Raw genomic sequence first — 16,954 nt, forward strand, 5'->3', positions numbered from 1 at the left:
AAAATTAGGCATCTATATTTCCACAGAAAATGTTATTGTGGATATGCAAGATGCTAGCCAATACATGTGATAAATGAACAAAGAATATTCACTTTTATTTTTAATATATCTGAAAATTAAATATGTATTATTTCTCTAACAATGCAAATGAGAAAAGAGATCAGCAATATTAGTGCAAAACAGCATACTGTAAGTAGAAACTTTCCCCCAAACTTTCTACCAGCATTTATTTAAAAATAAATATTTTAAACAGTTTGCAACAAGTAAAAATATGTTTATTTGGTTCTTATTTTCAAAATTACCAGGTTACATGGCTTTCTACCTGAGAAATTTAAACACATTGAAAACACATTGACATATTTTTAGCTTTTTTACATTACTACCAGCAGCCCATACATGAAAATACCTACTTAAAACACAAAGTTTAAAGTTCACATCCCTATGAACTTTAGGGCACAGGGACATAGAATAGGACATAAAAGAAGATGCGAGAAAATACTTTTGCACCACTTAGCAAAACAAAGAATAACACCTTTAATTAAGAAGGTGGTTATAATATTTTAGTTCTGTTTTGCTCCTAAGCCAATCAATTAAAAAGTACAGGATGTCATCTTCCTCATTTAAGGCCTACACATCAAAAAAGTTGGCTCGAATTTAGAATATATCACCATAAGACATATAAAAATCTAGGGTTATACAGAATGTAAACATAAAACCAGTATTTTTACTTTCTTCTAAGTCCCAGGATGATTTAACAAACAAGACAAAAATGTTATATAGAAATGACTTAGCACCGGTTTTATTACACATAAAAATTGCACATCATGTAACCTACAATTTATTTTTATGTCTGACTACTGAGCAGCAAACTGTTTTCACGTCTAAAAACTCTACAATGAAAAGTCAAGTGACAGAAGAGAGATAGCTTTCAAAACAAGCATAGCTGTTTCTCATTACAATCTTGTAATATTCTTTAATGGCATGAAACATGAAAAATTAAGAGGCAGGTTTCTGTCAAAGGAAAATAATACCTGGTTTACTGAAAGTTGCCTGACAAAATACAAGCTGTTAGTAGTTTAAAAGGCTACTCTGTACAGTACTTTGAATATTAACAATCAAGGCACTTGCCCCATGAGCGATGTTTTTCAGATTTCACAAGCCAAATCTAGTTTTGATGGAAGAGTCACTGGCTTGAAAGTGAAACAACACAAGGAAGCCAATACATCATCCACTGGTTATTAATAATAAACATCATCTGCTATGGTATATTCATTTCTGAGTTCTTGCATGTACTAACAGCTCTGATTAGAAGACATCGATGAAACTGTGGCTCTTCCTTAAGATAAATAAGACTTTGTAGCCCTTTCACATACCAGGTTGCTCAAGAGGCTGGTTATGAGTACACATTGTGATATTCTGGGCAACCACAATGACTGGCATTCTACCTGGATATTCCAGCTGGTACTTTTCTACATAATATCAGATGAAGAGTGTTTGAATGAATCATGTCATATCAAAGTTTTGCCCTTTACTGCTTCTGTGGATTAAAAATCACTTTTTCCTGTTGCTGACAGTCTCTAATGTCATTAATGCCTTCAATTACCAAGTCAGGCATAGTTTCGTTGGAGAAAAAAAAAAGGTAATCTATTGCCCCTGGGGTCCTAAATGCAAGGTAAGGCAGAATGAATCAGCTGAGCTTTCTATGGAACCTGCACTGCACTAAGATGTAAGTCTTCCAGAATCCATAAAATATCTCAATTTAAAAATATTTATGAAGTCAAAAACTAGTAGGTAAAAGGATCAATTGCTTAAGAGTTTACAAATTCTACACATATACATTTTTCCCCAGGTACAAAACTATAGGCTTTTCTCTTGACTCTAAAAACTCCATGGCATTACTGAGGATTGAGAAGAGAGGCATTTGTTACTGCTTAATAAAGTTCAGTTTGGATTTGACCAGATTCTTGCTTTAGTGATTCTTTAGAATGGAAAATTACAGAAAAACAGCTAGAACTCAGATCAAATCCTATCCAAAGACCACTTTACTTTTGGACTTAAGTAATGTGACCAATAAATACTTAGGTGGTGGTGTTTAAAAAAAAATAAAGTTCAGTTTGGGGGATATTCAATGACTTTTTACAAACTGCGGTCACCAAGCCCTGAGTGAAAGGATTACATAACCTCAAATAGAATACTGTCACATCCCCTCTTTTCAAGTGACATGACTAGTGCCTCACAATTTTTTAATATTTTCTTTTGCAAATTCCACTGGTTATATCATTTCAATCCTGCTGTTTTTCTAAAATGGAAAGCCATGGTCTTCTTAAAAAAAACAAAAACAAAAAAACAAAAAAAAAACCAACCCTGCTAATGGATTTAAATACTATCCACTTAAACCTCAAAGGACAATCTGGACCACTTTTATATTCTTATTCTAAGACTTTGTCTTGAAAAAGACAACTCTTTGTGTATTTAATTGTAGTAATAAAATCAATTTTCTTTTGGTAGGTGCTCATGCAACTCTTTAATGTCATGAAGAAATCTATGTTCTGCTATCTCTTTTATCTACAATTATTTCTAAATAAAACTCAGGAAAGTTTGTTGCTGCATATGGTGTTTCTGACCAAATCAAAGAACATGTAAAAAGATCGTTCTTCATACACTGTTGTCGTCTTTGGAGATAAATGATACTAAATGATGATGTTATAATAGCTAAGAAACCACAGAGGGCCATCTCAACCCCTCTCAATGTTAATCTGCTCCTTGACTGGCACAGAATTAAATTTTTAGTTGAACTGTAGAAATGTCTGTCCTTGGATCAAGCAGCATTTAAAAGCTTCAGCAGAGTCAAATAGAAAACATTATTTCTCTTGCCAAAATTTAAAGCATAGGTCAAAATGGCTCCAGGTGTGTTGGCAAGCTTTGGAAATATAAAACACCCAGGTTTTGAAGCTTTTAAATGCTGCTCTCTTGCTCTGTAGTTGTTAATTATATGGCTATATTTGGTTTTAAATTTTCTTCTTGTAACATGTTTATTGTGAAAAAGGATACTCTTGACCTAAGTGGCCATCAAAAAACTTAAAATTTAAAGGACCAGTATAGTTATTTCCTGAATAGCTTCCATAGTCAAAATACTCTTGATCATTATGTCTGCTATAATTAGAATTGAACTTGAAATAGTTAGCTCCTCTAAACTTTCTTGCATTCTGGTTATATTCTGACTTCCAAGGAGTCCTTCTTCTGCGAAAATCACCAAAATAGAAAGAGCTAGCACTTATTGATGATGCTACAGGCACCTGAAAGGGCCCGTAGTTCACTTGCTGGTCAAACATACTATCACTAAACCTCATCCTCTTTCTTGTAACATCCTCTAATAGATAATAGGAACAGGGTTCCTGGTAGTAGCCTTCATCAAACGAGTATTTAGGGGCTAGCTGTTTTTTCATTTGGCCATTGTTGTTTTCATGTCTAATGAAATTACTTTCACCCCTATGCCATGAAAATCTCCATCTTGGTTCATACCTAAACTTCCTGCCTGGGGTCCTAAACTTGTAATTAGAGTATTTTTCCTCACCATCACGCTTCCACTTTGAAAAACAGGTCTGCTGACTTGACCATGTATCTTGTTTGCAAGTGATCATTTTGTCAGTATAAAGAGGTTCTTTTTCTGAGAAACTATTAAATGTGGCCACAGATGTCTCCTCCTCTTTGTTTATGCTAAGGGTTTCACTGAAGCATTCAGAATCACTACTAATATCCTCTAAGAAATCTGTCAACTGTAAACCTAAGCCTGTTGACCTCTGGGGTGGAGACACTTGGCTTTTCCTTGTGGATTTGGAATATTCAATATGGTAAGTTTGAGTCTTTTCTAACAGACAGCTGTTTCCATCAGTTGGGGACAGCTGATCACCAGCTTCATGGGCTGTCTCCTGGTAATGAGTATTAAACCCATTAGCACATTCTCTAGCATAATCCACATTTCCTTGTTTATGCTCACGATCCTGAGTACAAATCTTTGATGAGTAATCATCTTCTTGAACCTGTTTTTCCCTTTCCAGGTTTTCCACTTGGCTCGAATTGATTGAGTGGTGCCTACACTTTCTCAAACTAATCTGAAATCCATCTCCCTTAGCCTGGACATCCCTCTGCCACTGACGTGTGCCTGCTGCAGGACTTGTCTCTAGGCAGATACGAGTATATTGTGGAGCTTCATAATAATTGAAAAGATAGTCAAAAAATGCATCTGTTTCATAGATCTTAAGTTTTCTGCCATCGCCTCTCCCAGATAATCTGGAACGAGATTCACTAGAACCGTGGTGGTCTTTATTTTCAAGAGGCTGACCTTTAATTATCGTAATCTCCAAGGAGTTACGCTCAAAAAACAAACTGTATTCATATTCATCATCACCTAATAATGTTCCAGTTCTCTGTTCTCTAGGTGAACACCTTAAATTTTCTTCCCTAAGGCAGTGGGAAGATTTATGTAAGTGATCCCTAGTTATTTTCTTCATTTTTTGTTTTTGTTTATTGTCTGACTTGGCAACCTGGTATTTTGATATTTCCTCTTGATTTTGAAGATGCAGAGTGTTTAGCTGTTCTTCCTCCAGAGTTTCCAGTGTGTTCACTGGAGAATCATTAGTTTTGGTGCCTATGTCGTCTACCTCCTGTGGGTTAAACTGTGTGGATCCCTTCAAAGAAAAAGATTTAAAATCTCACATGAAAAACTAAACAGATTAAAAAATTCCAAAGAAAATTGTACTTTCTGACATTGTTCTGAAGAGACTTCTAATATCTGGGATAGATCCAAATGAGAAACAATATTGCAATGAGGAAATAGAAGGCAACATTAAATGTCTTAGTCTAATAAGAACTGTTTTGAGTAGGTCTATGCCAATGCTTATGTGAGAAGGCACACTTTACATAGCCTTAAAAGCACATGACTCTTTTTTCATTTGTTCAAAAATCAATGAGCCTGCTGTTCCAGGTATTGTGCTAGGAGCCAGAGATACAAAGAGGAATAAGAAATGATCTATAGCCCTCCCAGAAAATCCCAATACAAGAAAAGACTGATAGGTGAAATATATATCTAAAAGGGTCAACCAGCATAAAAGATAAACTGCCTTTCTTTTTCTACCAGCTTCTTACTATGGACTGCAAGTAAGGCTGTCTCTAAGTTTCCCTCCCACCTCCCTGTGCTCAGTAAGAAGCAAGGCAGCAAGTAGCAAATGTGGCCGTGACTATGGTTCTATCTGTAGTCATGTCTGCGGTGCTATCTGCTCTACATAACCACAGAGCAGGTGAAAGGTGCTGCCCACAGGCCCCACTCTGCTGGAGGCTTTGTACTGTGCTCCCACTGACACCTGACACACATCAGAGCACAGTGCCTATACACTACCTGGGATTAGAACCTGAGACTGCATAATGGGTATAAGTATTTATGGGGCCAAGAATCAGACACCATGCACATTGAAAGAGATAAATTCTTTAGGAGGAGTCACCCTCAGAGATTATTAAGGAAAATAAAGAGATCCAGCTAGTCTTATTATCAATGTAAATGTGAGGTTTTTCTGATCCTGATTTCACTAAGTTTGATTGTTCACACAAATGAGAAAGAGGTCAAAATTGCAAATACACATAAAATTAACTCTACGTAATCCTAACGGCATTTACTATTCATACTTTAAAACACTGGATATAGATTTTTAAATTAACACTTTGGTAGCTTTTCTGGCTTTTAATCCAGGACATCTGCAGAATCTAGCTATCTTTAGGAGGTCAGGAAGGGGAAGAAACACCTTCCAAAAATGAAACTCTCCAAACGTAACAATTGCTCTGTGAGGTAAGACATTCCTTATCAAATAGTTTAAGACAAGACTATCATGAGCTTGTTACAAGGCTCAAGATTCTTCCAAAGCTACTGCAGATGAGTGGACAAGTAAAGTTAATTGAAGACTACAAACCTAACACCCACTCCCATCCATTTCTTTCCCCCTGGCATTTTTCTGTTACATCCATTAGGAACTTAGAAAAGTCTATACGCTAGCTAAATGCTCTGGGTAATACTGTCCTGAAGTTTAGAAAAGAGAGAGAGAGAGAAAGATAGAGAGAGAGAGAGAGAGAGAGAGAGAAAGAGAGAGAGAGTGTGTGTGTCAAATGGAAGAGGTGGGATGCAACTCCTTAGATAATGTGGATATCCCTTTTGTAAATCTACTACCAGGTTGTTAGAGGTCAGCCTATTTAAAATAAACCTCAGTGGAAGCAGTGAGTCTTCCATGGAGTGAATTTTCAATTGGCCACTGCTCAAATGCAAAGGTAATGTCTCAGAACAGTGAGAACCTACCAAACTTGAAGAAAAATTCGGCAACAGCCTTCCTGAAATTTTCCTCAGGAGTACCAGTAGGAACCGAAGTACCTCAACTCACCTCTGAGCCACTAGGTACTTCCTCTCCTCCCACTCCTCCGAAGAGTCTGGCTCTTGAGGTGCTTCAGCTTTGGTTTTGGGCTTCTGTTTCCATTGCCAATCACCTTTTTTCTGGACAATGAATAAGATTAAGCCACTCAGAAGGTATTTATCAGGCATTTGATCTCCTCCTCCCTCCCTCCTGCTGCCAAGGAAGAACAGATCATCTCAGCTTCCAGGAATCCACCACTGCTAACCCCAGGACCTGACATAGACAATTTATGATAAAAAACAAAACGAAACACTGTTAAGCGTCAGTCAAGGGGAAAGACACATCATTTTCTTAGTCAAATAGAAGCTGTAAAGGAGGTCTTCTGCAGAGATAAGAGTATCAAAGAAAGAAGGCTACAGAATTCAATGGAGGGGTCTTTAGCCCCTACATTCTCAAACCACATGCAGGGATCACAGGATCTAGCTTTCATGGTGACTATTTCCTTTTTCTTGTGAATAAAACCTATGAGTTGGTTTCACACAGACAAATAAAGATGAGTCAAAGTACTCGGAAAATCTTCCGGGTAAGAACTGATCCTTGGTACATATTACTTAACACAGCACACTATCAGAAAAACATACTGGCTTATAAGAATACGGGCTTTTTTCCTGCTGTTTTCTGAAAATTAAAACTGTCTCAGTTAGGCCCTTACGGGAACATGGAGAAAGGGAAAGAAGGGATAATTACCTAAGTCAGAACTTAGCCAAAAGTCAGAGGGTTATTTAAATTGGATATTCAACCTGGATTGAGGGGGAATAGATATATTGATTAGGCTCAAGTGCTGGCCAACTTTCACAAACATGACCTCAAGTAATTCCTATCACCCCACCGGTCAAAAAAGTAAGGGACACATGGAAGGGTATTCTTTATCTCCCTTTTTTTTTTTTTTTTTTTTTTTTGAGACAGAGTCTTGCTCTGTCACCCAAGTTAGAGTGCAGTGGCACGATCATAGATCACTATAGCCTCAGACTCCTGGACTTAAGTGATCCTCCTGCCTCACCCTCTTGAGTAGCTGGGACTACAGGCATGTGCCACTACAGATGGCTAATTTTTATTTTTTGTAATGTTTGTAGAGACAGGGTTTTCCCATGTTGTCCAGGCTGGTCTTGAACTCCTGGCCTCAAGTGATCCTCCCATCTCAACCTCCCAAAGTGCTGGGATTACAGGCATGAGCCTGCCTATCTCCTTTTCGGAATGCCTACAATTTACATGAAAGAATAAAAGAATAAACATGCATGAGGAAGGGCCAGGAAGTAAAATTAACTTTCAAAGCTTTGTAGTTTTGGCTCATCTGTACTCAACTGGCAGCCTTTGGCAATCCAATAGCTCCTTCTAGACTCAAACTCCTTAATTGGACATCAATGATAAACTTAAAGAAATAAATACAAAGAGGCTGGGTATGGTGGCTCACACCTGTAATCCCAGCACTTTGGGAGGCTGAGGTAGGCAGATCACCTGAGATCAGGAGTTCGAGACCAGCCTGGCCAACATGGTGAAACTCTGTCTCTACTAAAAATACAAAAATTTCTCCCGGCTGCATCTACAGGCCCACCTCCTGCCTCAAAAAAAAAAAAAAAAAAATACAAAAATTATCTGAGCATAGTGGCATATGCCTGTAGTCCCAGCTACTTGGGAGGCTGAGGCAGGAGAATTACTTGAACCTGGGAGGCGGAGGTTGCAGTGAGCTGAGATCGTGCCACTGTACTCCAGCCTGGGCAACAGAGTGAGACTGCATCTCAAAAGGAAAAAAAAAGAAAAAGAAAAGAAAAAAAAAAGAAATAATATGGAGGCTCTTTAAATTCAGAGACAGAATTTAGGCCAACAAGAAAAATACTCCCAATCAATCCATGCCTTCTTGCATACAAGTTAGCTTGTTTATTGACCATTTTATAGAAGAAATTCCATCCCAGACCTAAATTCTTAAAAATTTTAAATTAGTAGGCTAGGTAGTTTTGATAATATTTGGTAAATTGGTAAAATTCTGAATTTGTTAGGCTAGAATTTTCACTATCAAAGTTTATGGTCCTTTTTTTTCTTAATCATTTCTTTCCAGACATCTTAATTTATCTAGTTCTTTTATTCCTCATCATCTGTCCTCCCTGACAACCATATTTTTTGAAGTCTCTTGTTTCTTTCTTTTTTTTTTTTTTTTTTTTGAGACAGAGTCTTGCTCTCTCACGAGGCTGAAGTACAGTTGTGCAATCTCAGCTCACTGCAACCTCCACCTCCCGGGTTCAAGCGATTCTCCTGCCTAAGCCTCCCAAGCAGATGGGACCACAGGTGCATACCACCATACCCAGCTAATTTTTTGTACTTTAGTAGAGAGAGGGTTTCACTATGTTGGCCAGGATGGTCTTGATCTCCTGACTTCGTGATCTGTCCGCCTCGGCCTCCCAAAGTGCTGGGATTATAGGCGTGAGCCACCATGCCCGGCCCAAGTCTCTTATTTTCAACAGTTTTGCTATTTTGGTTTTGTAACAGCACAGTTGAAAGACTGCAGCCTTCAATGACATTTTCCAATCTGCTCCAATTCTTGCCCCCTAGCTCAATGTTATCTACCAAGTCTAGCCATTCACCCAAAAGAATTAATCCATATATCAAAAGAAAAAAAATTGTCATTAAATTTGGTCTACACACCTTTCAGCTACTTCTTCTTCTCTTTTCTTTTTTCCTTTCTTCTTCTTGTTCTTGAAATTTTAGCCTTTCCTGACTTCTCCTCCTTATAGGTCCTTCACTGAAGTGCTTGGTCGTATCAGACGTAACCTGCTCCAAAACAATTCAAAGTTTCATTAGAAAAGTTTGCCAGCTGGCTGGGTATGCCCCAGGTCAGAGAGATAAAACTAAGAAAGTGCATGGTAATTCAAAATCAATTGAATTTAAAACGTCTTCTCTGCATCCCAGTACTCATATTCCTACTGCTTCTCAGCCACCAGCCAAACAGTCCTTGTAGTCTTGAGGATTTTCTTTGGCAGAACCCTTGAATAAGTATACCAAATCATCACCTTAACTTTATACAGTTTTGCTTGTCAATCGTATCTCAATAAAGCTGTTTTTTGTTTTCTAGAGATGGGGTCTTGCTGTGTTGCCCAGGCTAGAGTACAATGGCTATTCACAGGCACAATCCCACAACTGACCAGCATGGGAGTTTTGACCTGCTCCGTTTCTGACCTGGGCCAGTTCACCCCTCCTTAGGCAACCTGGTGGTCCCCCGCTCCCAGGAGGTAACCTTATTGATGCCAAACTTAGTGTGAACACCCGATCGGCATAGCGCACTACAGCCCAGAATTCCTGGGCTCAAGCGATCCTCCCACCTCAGCCTCCCGAGTAGCTGGGACTACAGGCACACAACACCGTGCCCGGCAATAAAGCTGTTAAAAAAAAAAAAAAAAAAAACCCTGAGCAGCTTACCTAAATATCAAATCATCCCCTTAACTTTATACAGTTTTACTTGTCAATCGTACCTCAATAAAGCTGTTTTTTAAAAAACCTGAGGTCATAGGCAGCATCACAGTGCCATCATAGGGACAGGCTAAGAAATGTCAGTATATTACCTCTGGTTCCTTAAAAAGATCAAATGAGTTAATGTATTTTTTTTTTTAATCATCAGAAACAAAAATAGAAGTGTGTGTGGTGCAGGGGGAGCAAAGATGCACAAAAAGTAACCTGATGAGAGAGAAGATCTATCATGATTAACAACTTTTCAAATCTTGAAATAAAGTGAAAATTAGATTGAGATAGACTTGCCTACAAAATAAAAGCAAGCAGAAGTAGCTACTTACATATGTATGAGAATGGTAAGCAACAAATTCATGATCATGGTTAGCTCTGAGGGGAGGGAAGGGGATGTGACCGGGAATGAGTACCACTTCCTGCTGTTCAGTGTTTGGCTACAATTTTCTTGTAATTTGGTTAACCAAAAAACAAGAAAATTATAGCCAGACACTGGATGGCGGGAGGTGGTCTCTCATCTTGTGGTAATGTTTTATTATTTATTTATTTATTCTTGTTTGTTTTTTTTTTAAGATAGATTCTCACTCTGTCACTCAGGTTGGAGTGCAGTGGCGTGATCTCGGCTCACTGCAACCTCTGTTGCCCGGCTCAAGCAAACTTCCAGCCTCAGCCTCCCAAGTAGCTGGGACCACAGGCAAAAGCCACCATGCCTGGCTCATTTTTATATTTTTTATAGAGACAGGGTTTTGCTATGTTGCCCAGGCTGGTCTCAAACTCCTGAGTTCAAAATGATCCACCTGCCTCGAACTCCCAAAGTGCTAGGATTACAGGAGCGAGCTACCACATCCAGCCTAATTTTTTATTTTTTCAGCTGAGCGGTGGTATACAGGTGATCATGATATTATCTGCTATATCATTTGTCTGACTGAATAGCTCATAATTTAAAAATACACATTTTAACATAACTAGCTACATATACACACATGTACATACACACATGCACACACTCTCTCTCTCTCTCTCTCATACACTGGAAGCTGAAAGTCCAAATTCATGCTAAAGACTTATTCAGAGAAAAAGGAGGGTGTTGTTGCATCTTTTCCACTGCTGGGTTAAGACTTCAAGAAGGAGATGACCAAAGCATGCAGACATCAACAAGATGATATTATGAAGTAGACAGGCTGATTTTGAAAGTAAAGGATCCAAGTTTGTTAGGATTATGTTTTAGCAGTTTACCTGAGAGACATCCTGAAAATATAAGTTGTGACCCAGAAATAAAGAGGGAAAAAACTGCTCTCCATGTGTTTTTTGTCTTGTTTTTGTTGTTGTTGGGTTTTTGTTTGTTTGTTTTGAGACAGTCTCACTCTGTCGTTCAGGCTGGCATGCATTGGCATGATCTCAGCTCACTGCAACCTCCACCTCCCAGGTTCAAGTGATTCTTGTGCCTTAGCCTCCCAGGTAACTGCGATTACAGGTGCGTGCCACCACTCCTGGATAATTTTTGTATCTTTAATAGAGATGGGGTTTTGCCATATTGGCCAGTCTGGTCTTGAACTCCTGACTTCAAGCGATCCACCCGCCTCGGCCTCCCAAAGTACTGGGATTACAGGCATGAGCCACCGCACCCGGCCTCCACGTGGTTTCAAACTGCATGTATTCCTCTCTTCCTCTCTCTCAGCAACTTGTAAAATGCAGTAAGCATATGAGATAATTCCATAGGGCCCATGAAGAATTCTTTAATGCCCTCAAGTATTTGGGACAGAGCCTCAGATTATAAGAACAATCACTTTAAAGTCACAGCTGGCAGCATGACTGATAGCACAAGAATGGGTGTTCAGAATTGTTTTTCTTCCTAAACATCCATTTGTTAATAATAATAAAAGTCTTTATACATTAGCTATTGATCAGAGCCTAGTAGGGTCTAAGAAAATTTATCCTAGATGCTTCCTTCCAGCTTTTACTCAGGATTACCTGAACAGTGGAAAATAAAAGAAACTCTGGCTGCTTCTTACCTTAATGTTACATGCCAGAGCTTTCCCATCATCTCTTTTAAGCATCAGTTTCATTCCTCGAAGGGACTCCATGGCTTTTACAAAGTCAGTTGCCTCTTGGTACTGTATGAAGGCCTCAAATGTCTACAAGCCAAAGCTAAAACCCCCAAATCTCCCATCAGTCATCACTTCTCTGTAGAAGTCAAGCACAGGGATATCCAAATTCTTGATGTTCCCAAAACTTTCAAAGACTACCTGAAGGATCTCTTCACATGGCTTCTCCTCGCTAGAATCTTTAGGTACAAACCATTTACAGGGCAAGCCTTCAAAATATATGGAATCTGGGCTCTTCTCATTGTCCTGCTCTTCAGCGCCATCACTCAACAAGGCCTCTTTTTCCTTGGGGAAGTGCTCCCACTCTCCCTGGGCATCTATAGCCACTATTTTTAAGTCTTTTTAAAAACCATTTAGCTTGATGATCTTCCCACGTAACTTTGCCTTCAGGATCTGAACCAAACTTCGGGTTTCAACCTCACTCTCAAATTCGATGAAGTCCCTTGTTCTCTTGGAGAGCCGATCCGTGGTGAACTGGTCAGGGAAAATCAGGCTCTTCAGCAGGTCAAGAACTTCCCAGTTAGAGAAGGGCTTCATAGGTTCTAGACTCCCTGGGACCAATATGTTGATCATCAATTTTGCTATGGGCTTGAGGTAGAGGTGCTGAGCTGCACAGAGCTCTGTCGCCTCAGAGTTATCATACACCACTGTGATTGTCATGGTGTCCTCAGACCACCTTAGAGAGCGAAAGAGAAAATTTTGATACAGATGGAATAATGCACAGATTTGAATTGTGAAAGGGTGCTGGCATTGCTGGAGTTAGGACAAATTGGTAAGGAAAACTATACTACAAGTAGAATTAAAATAATATCTTCTGATTCCTGGAACTAACAAGTTATTTCAGCAGGGCTGCAGAATATAATGTTAATACTAAAAAGTCAATAGCCTTCCTATATAGCAGCAACGAGCAAGTAGAATTTGAAATTTAAAACTCAGTATCATTTACATTAGCACAAAAAAAAAAACAATGAGATACTTAGCTAGAAATCTAACAAAATATGTATAAGATCTATACAAGGAAAAGAATAACTAAATATGTGGTCCACAAATAAGAAGACTCAAGATGTCAGTTCTTGCCAACTTGATCAACAGATTCAATGCAATCTCAATAAAAATCCCAGCAAGTTATCTTGTGGATACTGGCAAACTGATTCTAAAGTTTATATGGAGAGGCAAAAGACCCAGAATAGCTAGCTCAATATGGAAGGAGAAGAACAAAGTTGGGGAACTGACACAATCCAACTTCAAGACTTTCTATAAAGCTATAGTAATCAAGATAGTGGTTTGGCAAAAGAAAAGATAAATATATCAACAGAACAGAATAGAAAGCCCAGATAGATGCACATAAATATAGTCAACTGAGCTTTGAAAAAAAGGAGCAAAGACAATATAACAGAGCAAAAAAAACAGTCTTTTAAAAAATTGGTTCTGGAACATTTAGACAACCACAAGACCTTGGGTATGGCAATGACTTTTTAGATGTAACATCAAAGGCACCTTCTAGAAAAGAAATAATTGATAAGCTGGATTTCATTAAAATTTAAAGCTTCTGCCCTGCAAAAGACACTGTTAAGAGAATAAAAATATAAGACACACACTGGGAGAAAATATTTGCAAAAGATATGTCAGATAGAGAATGGTTATCCAAAATATGCAAAAAACTCTTAAAACTCAAACAATAAGAGTACAATCTGATTTAAAATTGAGCCAAAGCCCTAACAGATACCTCCCCAAAGAAGATATACCAGATGGCAAAAAAGCATAGGAAAAGATGTTTCACATCAAATGTCATCAGGAAAATGCAAATTAAAACAACAATGAGATACCACCACACACCCATTAAAATGTCCAAAATCCAGTACACTGACCACACCAAATGAGGTCTCCTTAAGGAAGAAGCATCACAATGAGCATGTGGTACAATGAATGCTCTCATTCATTGCTGGTAGGAATGCAAAATGGTACAGTCATTTTGGAAGACAATTTGGCGGTTTCTTACAAAACATACTCTTGCCATATGATCTAGCAATACACACTCCTTGGTATTTCTCCAAAGGAATTGAAAATTTATGTCCAAACAAAAACTTGCATATAATGTTTATAGCAGTTTTATTCATAATTGCCAAAACCTGGAAGCAACCAAGATGTTCTTCAGTAGGCGAATGAATAAATAAACCGTGGTACATAGAGACTATAGATTATTATTCAGCTCCAAAAAGAAATGAGCTATCAAGCCATGAAAAGATACAGAAGAAATTTAAGTGCATCTTCCTAAGTGAAAGAAGCCAATCTGAAAAGGCAACATACTATGATTCCTACTTTGTAACATTTTGGAAAAGGCAAAACTATGGAGACAGTAAAAAGATTAGTGGCTGCCATGAGTTAGAGGGGAGACAAGGATGAATAGGCTAAGCACAGAGGATTTTTAGGGCAGTGGAGCTATGCTGTATGATACTGTAATAATGGATACATGTCATTATACATTTGTCTAAAACAACAGGATGTTCAACACCAAGACTGAACCCTAATGTAATCTATGGACTTTGCGTTATGATGATGTGTCAATGTAGGTTCACTGATTGTCACACTTATAACCACTCTGGTGGGAGATGTTAATAATGGGTGAGGCTAAGCATGTGTAGGAGCAGGGGGTATAGGGGACCCTTCTACCTTCCACTCAATTTTCTTTTTTTCTGAGATGGAGTCTCGCTCTGTCGCCCAGGCTGGAGTGCAGTGACATGATCTCGGCTCACTGCAACCTCCAGCTCCCAGGTTCGAGTGATTCTCCTGCCTCAGCCTCCCAAGTAGCTGGGATTACAGGCATGCACCACCATGCCTGGCTAATTTTGTATTTTTAGTAGAGATGGGGTTTACCATGTTAGCCAGGCTGGTCTAGAAGTTCTGACCTCAGGTGACCCACCCACCTCAGCCTCCCAAAGGGCTGGGATTACAAGCATAAGTCACCATGCCAGGCCCCTTCTGCTCAATTTTCTTGTAAATCCAAAACTTCTCTAAAAAACAAAGCCTATTAAAAATAATATCTGTTCTAGAAGGGAAAAATAATAATATATATTTATTTAATAATATTTGTTTAAATTTTTTGGAGTTTTCAAAGAGTATATACTGTGTCTCAGTTTCCTTAATCATAAAATAGAGGTAATAAGATTTGGGAAAGGATTAAATGAGTGAGTACAGGTGAAATCCTTAGAATGTGCCCAGAAGTTCTCAATAAACATAAGCTAAGATATTATTTATTAGTGGTAGTATTCTTACTTTATCTTATTTGATTTATGAAGCAAACTGTGAGTAAGCATTTGCATGCCTATTTTACAGAGGAGGGAATCCAGACAGATTTAGGAAAATTAAATGACTTGCCCATATATTGAGACACCAAGATTCCAAATCTCTAACCTATTGTACAATTGATCTTAAATGTAAAGTCCCACTAAAAACCTGCTGGGGATGGTACAGAAACAGGGCCAGGGTGACATATTAATGAACATGCATTAAACTGATAGTTCTAATCCACACACCTGACTTAGCATCCCTTGTCCAGGTTGGTTTCCAAGTCTAAAATGGGCATATCTACTCTTATTCCTCCCGTCTGTTGACTTTAACTAAATTGATCTCTAAGTTAAAGTTAGGAGGAGACAGCCTTTTCTAATGAGTGACAAAGTGAATTTGCCCTATACTTTGGGAATGGAAAAAAACCCCAAAACATGAGTGCTTGCTGGTACTTGATATTAACAAACTCTTTGAAGCTGTCCTAAGGAGAACAAGATCACTAATGCTGGGAATTAGAGATTTAAGCTTCTATTTGCTTACTTTAAATACCACTTCCCAATAAAGGAGTTTTTTTTTCTGAGTGGACATATTCAGACTCTATGTTGCCAGAATTTCTCATTAATGTCAACTTTGGGGAAATTTAGACCCAAACATATATGGCCAGATGATGGAAATCCTAATACAAAATTTACTGTGAAATCTTGGCTAATTTTATAGGTACAGAATTATTTAATAACTAACCCTAAAGGACAATCCAAGTTAACTTCCTTTAGAAGACAAGGTTTGTATAGACTGATTTTATAAAAGGTCATTAAAAGCAGTAACTAAGATACGTTCCAGAAACCCTTATGACAGCAACACTGAAATGAGATGATATGAGAATAAACATATTTTCTTTCTCCAAAAGCATTTAAATAGCAAAATGGAAAAAGTCCAGTTAGTTGGCTGTAATTTGCAATAAGAGTCAACACTAAGCCCCCTCTAGGAGAAAAATTAATGGGATATTCAATTAAGATATAATGAACTCTAAAATTTATCTATAATCATTAGGTATTCATTTACATAACCTAATTTAAAGCAACAGTTTTTTAAAAACATTCCAGAAAATAAACACCCAAAACAGAGTTACTCTCTTCAAAGTAATCAAGTTTGTCAAGCTCTCCATTTGCTCCAGCAATGCTGCCTCTGTTTAAAAACACTGTAGAATGCTTCTCTTGGATTGATTTCAAAGCCTGGGTGACATTTGTTTAAGTAGCATCATGGAGGCCAATTTCTAAATTCCTTTATTATGGATTTGACATTTAGAAATTATCACAAATTATGTAGAATCAAAAATGTTAGATAAAATGGATGACTATAAAGAACTGATTTTCCCAAGAAGACCCAATTGTTTTTGAAAATAAAATAAAATAAAATGACCTCTTTAAAAATCTTCACAACTTAAATTCCTGTTTCCCAAGGACAAAAAAAAGACAACAACTGAGGCATTTGTTCTTCTCATATCTTTCATAGTTGTTTACAGGCTTTCGATCTTAAAATTGAATGTCAATAAATATTTTATCTTAAATTACTCTCCCAAAACAGAGGGCTAATTCTCCAATTCTACTTCTAAAAAATATTGAGGACCTAGTGTGAACCAAGAAGCTTTTTATATATGTCATG

At 37.9% G+C, this 16,954-nt stretch overlaps 1 protein-coding gene across 1 annotated transcript; it reads right to left on the bottom strand.

The window, feature by feature from the left end:
- Positions 1-253: 253 nt before the first annotated feature.
- On the bottom strand, positions 254-6,707 carry LOC116536605 (A-kinase anchor protein 17B). Its single transcript, XM_032258354.1, has 2 exons — positions 6,423-6,707; positions 254-4,688 (listed from the first exon to the last, which is right to left on the bottom strand). Exon 2 carries the CDS (start codon positions 4,509-4,511, stop codon positions 3,033-3,035), a length of 1,479 nt encoding a protein of 492 aa, XP_032114245.1. The 5' UTR covers positions 4,512-4,688; positions 6,423-6,707; the 3' UTR covers positions 254-3,032.
- Between the last annotated feature and the right edge of the window lie 10,247 nt (positions 6,708-16,954).

This window comes from Sapajus apella, unplaced genomic scaffold (genome assembly GCF_009761245.1).
Source record: "Sapajus apella isolate SASKATOON/1434 unplaced genomic scaffold, GSC_monkey_1.0 scaffold102, whole genome shotgun sequence".
In the NCBI taxonomy this organism is placed as follows: Eukaryota; Metazoa; Chordata; class Mammalia; order Primates; family Cebidae; genus Sapajus; species Sapajus apella.